Here is a 6,247-nt window from a genome sequence, read left to right as displayed (position 1 = left end):
CCCTCATAGCGACAGGGTTTGCTTTATACCAGGTTCTTTTCACATTATAGTTTTGTTTTCCGGCACGTGCCTTCCAATGGTCTTTTTAAAGCGTGCTCCAAACATCTGCCATTAGCGCTGCTGCGTGAATTAAAATCCCCGCCAACCCTGTCTCAACCATTCCCCTCTAACAGAGGCCATAAAAATATTTCCACTTTTTTTTTGTATTGCTAATAAGAATTGTTGATTTGATCGCTAAAAAAAAATACTTTTTTCAAGTGGAGGCTTTGAGTTAAACATGTGAACTTTGTCATCAAAACAAAGGTCATCTAACTGATATATATCAAAAAAAAAACAAGGTGGACCCAGAGAGAGGTTAACTGTAGGGAACCTTTTATCTTTTCAGTTATATCCCGGTCGCTTATAAGTCGTCAGTTCTTAACTGTAACTGAGTGATCTCAATCAACACAATGAAAATTGAAAGAGACATAAAGAATGTTTTAGTTGTCAGCTTCGGGTTTTTGATGCTATTTACTGCTTTCGGAGGACTTCAAAGTATCCAGGTAACTTTCCAGTATAACAAATTTAATGTTTTAATGTAACTTACAATTTGGAACTTTAGGAGGGATGCATACTCTATGTTTACATCGTTGTAATTTGTTTCGCTATTGTGATATGATAGTTCTGTTCAAACAACACGCGTATACCGAGGTCCCAATTTCAGTTCACGTCACAGGCCCTAGACTATTTTCAACATAGTTACATTTCTTCCACCACAAAAGAAACTGATCATTTATTTTGGGATAGATCTAATGACAACGGCGGGAGGGCGAAATTCAGTTTCAAAGCAAAATTCTGAGCAGAAAAGAAGGAAACCAATTGAAAATACTAATAATATCTAATAATATTAATCTGTAAACTCTGTATGCACATACTTAGTAGTACTTCAGGTTTTAATTCTCACAGTTTAAATTTTTCAAGTCACACCACAAGAATATCTGTTTGATTGAGGGAATTTTCTCATTGATACAGAAAATACAATCTTGCTTTCCTCAGCTGCGTACTATCCTCTAATTCCCCTCTCCCACCATTGAGTCCCTCTCCTGCCTATTCTCAATTTTTATTCTGTTCTTGCTCCCAAGTGAGAGAGAGGGGAAGAGTGACAGGCAATGTTACTGGAAGGTGAGTACCTTAGCCTCAACTGGACTCTAAAACCAGTTATTCTCACAAAAGCACAAACGGGAATGAATAGATCCATTTCATAATGTAGAGTAAGCTAGGATAGATCTGTCTCCCAGTAATATTCCCTAACTCCAAGTGAGAAATGGACAAGGAACTGCAAGGGTTTATACCAGGCAGATAGGAGGGAGAGGTGCAAGGAAAGCCACTTTATTGTATCATGTGCTTTCAGTGGTTTCAATATGAAAGGTGCTATATAAGTTCCAGTATTGCTATTGTTAGGGAGGCATTATAAGTGGCAACATTGGGCAAGAAAAAAACAGGGAGGCAATATCAGGGAGATGAGAGACAGGGAGGTAACATCACGAAGAGCACAGACAATACAGAAACAAGGAAAGATCTAATTTTGATTTACATGCTTTTTGTCAAACGGTTGAGTTGACAGTTATTTAGAAGATTTCATGCTTGCAAATTGCCTGCATATTGGTGGAATAGTGTTCCTTGTGATTAATGTATACAAGAAAATTGTGCTTGGCGTGTTAGCTTCAATAGGGCAAATTTTCCATCAAGCAGTACCCGGATTCAAGTGTGTGAGGATCAGGAAATTGGTTGGTGATCACTTCCACCCAGTCCTCACTGAAAACTCCACTGTGATCAATGAATGTAGGGAAACCAGTCTTTGAAATGACAGTGGGTCCCACCTCTGCCGGGATTATGTTCTGGCATGCAAGTATAGCTGCTATTTTAAGCCTATTTGTTAATACTCTTGTTAGCTTATTCTCCTCACATGACTGACTCCAGTTCTCAGGCCTCCCAGCTCCCAAATTGCATCTCCAAGGTAGGTTCTCCCTAGGGCCACCCATTTGAGGAATGTGAAAATCAGATCTCTCACCCAACACAAACTCCTGCCATGTCTTTCTGCTCTCATCCTGCTATGAGCAGACCCTCTCACCTGAAATGCTGGTGGCCTTTCTCCCCTCCCCACTCCCTCCCATTCCTTCTCGCTGCTCACTGCTTCCCACTCCCTCCTGCTGCCTCCCACTGCTCCCAGCTTGTCCCTCTTCAAGTGCTAGTGCCCATTCCCCCTTCCCAACCCATGTGACCTGGGAACCAGCTTTTGAAATTCTTTAAAGAACTTTAACTAAGAGAGTAAAAACACAGGGAACATTTTTAAAGAACTTAAAGTTGGTGCCTAGCTCTCAGCTGGGAACACAGCAAAAGGACATCACAGGGGTGGGTGGGTAACCCCTAACAGCTTGCTAGCAGAAGGTGAGAGCAGTGTTTTAGTTTTTTAAAGCTCACAGTTCATTTATATTGTCATTACTAACCAACTGTCTGCAAATTGAGCTTCCAGTCTAAGCAATTTAAATAACTAAAACATGGTTCCCAGCATGGTGTTGAGAAACCACTACAATAAAACTTTTGGGAAGGAGAAATTGATGAAGGCTTAAAGCCTTCATTCTCCTACACCCCATACCACCAAAAATACCACCAGACCCAGCTACCCATAAGTACGCATTTTACCCCATCTCAATGCTCCCAGACCCCCATCCTCAGTCTTCCTATACCTTCGGACTACCTTCCCCAATGCATCTATGACCACCACATCCCTGCTTCCAGATACTGGGATTCCCTGGCAGATGTCAGCACTTTCATACAGTAGTCTCACCCACAAATACTCCCTTTCCCTCTGCCTTCAGAGCTCACCACCCTGCCCACAGTTTCAAAACTCCATCCTCCATTTCCCAGTGCTCCAGAAACGCAGAACCCTCAATCGATCTCTTCCACACCCTGGACCCCCATTCCACTTCTCCTAGATCCCACATCACCCACCCACTGTTCCACTCACTGTATCACTCCCCAGTACGCCCATACTAGCATCCCCCCGTTCCACTACTGCAATGCCCCACCACCCCCATTTTAAAAAAGCCTGGCTTTGGAAGTTGATATTTTCCCAAGATTATGGCATTGTTATCTGAATTAGATTGTGCAGTCTAAGCATGTGCCGTATGCCCAATTTTGCAGGACGCATCCATACCATTCAGTTAACTGAAATGCTGGAATATTTTTCTTTAGCTTCTGACAGTTTCTGCTTTGTTGTTTTTCAAAATTATTTTAAGAAAAGCTACAGGACAAATTTCAAAAACTTTGAAAAAGATAGCAACATCTAAAACAGATTTGCAGAAACTAACTGATAAGGTGTAAGCATAGAGTAAAAAATTTGGATTACACATCAACAAATAAAAGACAACGGTCATGTCATTTGGGAAGCATCAGGAAGCTATACCAGAAGATAACAGAACTAAGTGAATCTTACAAACTTAAAGTGGCAACAGTGAAAGACCAAAATTGACAGATAATTGTGGACGAACAGGCAAGGAGCAAACGGAAAGAGTACTTTGAAGATCTGTACAATGTTCAGAGCATGGTGGATGAATTAATTCTGGAGAAATTGCCCTGTAAAAAATGGAGGGGAGTTGATGCTGGATTTCTTGGAAGATGAAGTAAAGATTTCTATTGACAGCTTGAAAAAGAACAAGGCTCCTGGTATCGATAATATAACCACAGAGTTGTTGCAGACGCGTGAGGAACATACTGTGAAAGCGATGCAAAGGCTTTTGAAGAAAATTCGTGAAGAAAAGCAAGTACCTGAAGATTGGGGAAAGGCGATAATAATACCAATCTTCATAAAAGGAGACGAGCGAATGCAGCAATTATAGAGAAAACAGCTTACTGAGTACACTCGGAAAAGTATTTACTAAGACATTGCAGAGGGAAATGAAAAGATGCGTAGAAGTGGTACTGCATGAACAAGCTGGTTTTAGACCAGGATAAAGTACAATGGATCAACTGATCAAATGTGGTGAGCCCGATTTCAGAGAAATTGATAGAACACACCATGCATTGTTACAACAACTTCATAGATTTGAAGCAAGTCTTTGACAGCGTACGGCGAAAGGGATATGGCATGTCTTGAGGATGTATGGTATTCCTGAGAAATTTGTCAGACTAATGTGGCAGGGGGATGGGAACCAATGCAGGAAGTCAGTGGGAAATAAAGTGGTGACAGAAACAAAAGGCAGTAAGGGAGAGTGTACAGAACATGACCGGACAGATGGTCTGAGAAAGCAGGGCAAAGACCAAGGGAAGTCTAGATTAAACTGCATTTATTTCAATGCAAGAAGTCTGATGGGCAAGGCAGATGAACTCAGGGCATGGATGGGTACATGGGACTGGGATGTTATAGCTATTACTGAAACATGGCTAAGGGAGGGGCAAGACTGGCAGCTCAATGTTCCAGGGTACAGATGCTATAGGAAAGATAGAGCAGGAGGTAAGAGAGGAGGGGGAGTTGCGTTCTTGATAAGGGAGAACATCACGGCAGTAGTGAGAGGGGATATATCCGAGGGTTCGCCCACTGAGTCCATATGGGTAGAACTGAAAAATAAGAAGGGAGAGATCACTTTGATAGGATTGTACTACAGACCCCCAAATAGTCAACGGGAAATTGAGGAGCAAATATGTAAGGAGATTACAGACAGCTGCAAGAAAAATAGGGTGGTAATAGTAGGGGACTTTAACTTTCCCAACATTGACTGGGACAGCCATAGCATTAGGGGCTTGGATGGAGAGAAATTTGTTGAGTGTATTCAGGAGGAATTTCTCATTCAGTATGTAGATGGCCCGACTAGAGAGGGGGCAAAACTTGACCTCCTCTTGGGAAATAAGGAAGGGCAGGTGACAGAAGTGTTAGTGAGGGATCACTTTGGGACCAGTGATCATAATTCCATTAGTTTTAAGATAGCTATGGAGAAGGATAGGTCTGGCCCAAAAGTTAAAATTCTAAATTGGGGAAAGGCCAATTTTGATGGTATTAGACAGGAACTTTCAGAAGTTGATTGGGAGAGTCTGTTGGCAGGCAAAGGGACGTCTGGTAAGTGGGAGGCTTTCAAAAGTGTGTTAACCAGGGTTCAGGGTAAGCACATTCCTTATAAAGTGAAGGGCAAGGCTGGTAGAAGTAGGGAACCTGGGATGACTCGGGAGATTGAGGCACTAGTCAAAAATAAGAAGGAGGCATATGACATGCATAGGCAGTTGGGATCAAGTGGATCCCTTGAAGAGTATAGAGATTGCCGGAGTAGAGTTAAGAGAGAAATCAGGAGGGCAAAAAGGGGATATGAGATTGCTTTGGCAGATCAGGCAAAGGTGAATCCAAAGAGCTTCTACAAATACATAAAGGGCAAAAGGATAACTAGGGAGAGAGTAGGGCCTCTTAAGGATCAACAAGGTCATCTATGTGCGGAACCACAAGAGATGGGTGAGATCCTGAATGAATATTTCACATCGGTATTTACGGTTGAGAAAGGCATGGATGTTAGGGAACTTGGGGAAATAAATAGTGATGTCTTGAGGAGTGTACATATTACAGAGAGGGAGGTGCTGGAAGTCTTAACGCGCATCAAGGTAGATAAATCTCCGGGACCTGATGAAATGTATCCCAGGACGTTATGGGAGGTTAGGGAGGAAATTGCGGGTCCCCTAGCAGAGATATTTGAATCATCCACCGCTACAGGTGAGGTGCCTGAAGATTGGAGGGTAGCAAATGTTGTGCCTTTGTTTAAGAAGGGCGGCAGGGAAAAGCCTGGGAACTACAGACCAGTGAGCCTGACATCTGTAGTGGGTAAGTTGTTAGAGGGTATTCTGAGGGACAGGATCTACAGGCATTTGGAGAGGCAGGGACTAATTAGGAACAGTCAGCATGGTTTTGTGAGAGGAAAATCATGTCTCACGAATTTGATTGAGTTTTTTGAAGGGGTAACCAAGAAGATAGATGAGGGCTGTGCAGTAGACGTGGTCTACATGGACTTCAGCAAAGCATTTGACAAGGTACCGCATGGTAGGTTGTTACATAAGGTTAAATCTCATGGGATCCAAGGTGAGGTAGCCAATTGGATACAAAATTGGCTTGACGACAGAAGACAGAGGGTGGTTGTCGAGGGTTGTTTTTCAAACTGGATGCCTGTGTCCAGCGGTGTGCCTCAGGGATCGGTGCTGGGTCCGCTGTTATTTGTTATTTATATTAATGATT

The 6,247-nt window shown here is 42.5% G+C and overlaps 1 protein-coding gene across 1 annotated transcript in view; it reads left to right on the top strand.

The window, feature by feature from the left end:
• The first annotated feature begins 449 nt into the window (after positions 1-449).
• LOC137324218 (protein unc-93 homolog A-like) overlaps positions 450-6,247 on the top strand; it is a 75,236-nt gene continuing 69,438 nt past the window's right edge. The window contains exon 1 of the mRNA XM_067988354.1: positions 450-542. Within this exon, the coding sequence (XP_067844455.1) occupies positions 450-542 (93 nt within the window). The remainder of the gene's footprint in view (positions 543-6,247) is intronic.

This window comes from Heptranchias perlo, chromosome 8 (assembly GCF_035084215.1).
Source record: "Heptranchias perlo isolate sHepPer1 chromosome 8, sHepPer1.hap1, whole genome shotgun sequence".
In the NCBI taxonomy this organism is placed as follows: domain Eukaryota; kingdom Metazoa; phylum Chordata; class Chondrichthyes; order Hexanchiformes; family Hexanchidae; genus Heptranchias; species Heptranchias perlo.
The sequence above is the reverse complement of the archived record's forward strand: the minus strand, read 5'-3'. Positions and strand labels throughout refer to the sequence as shown.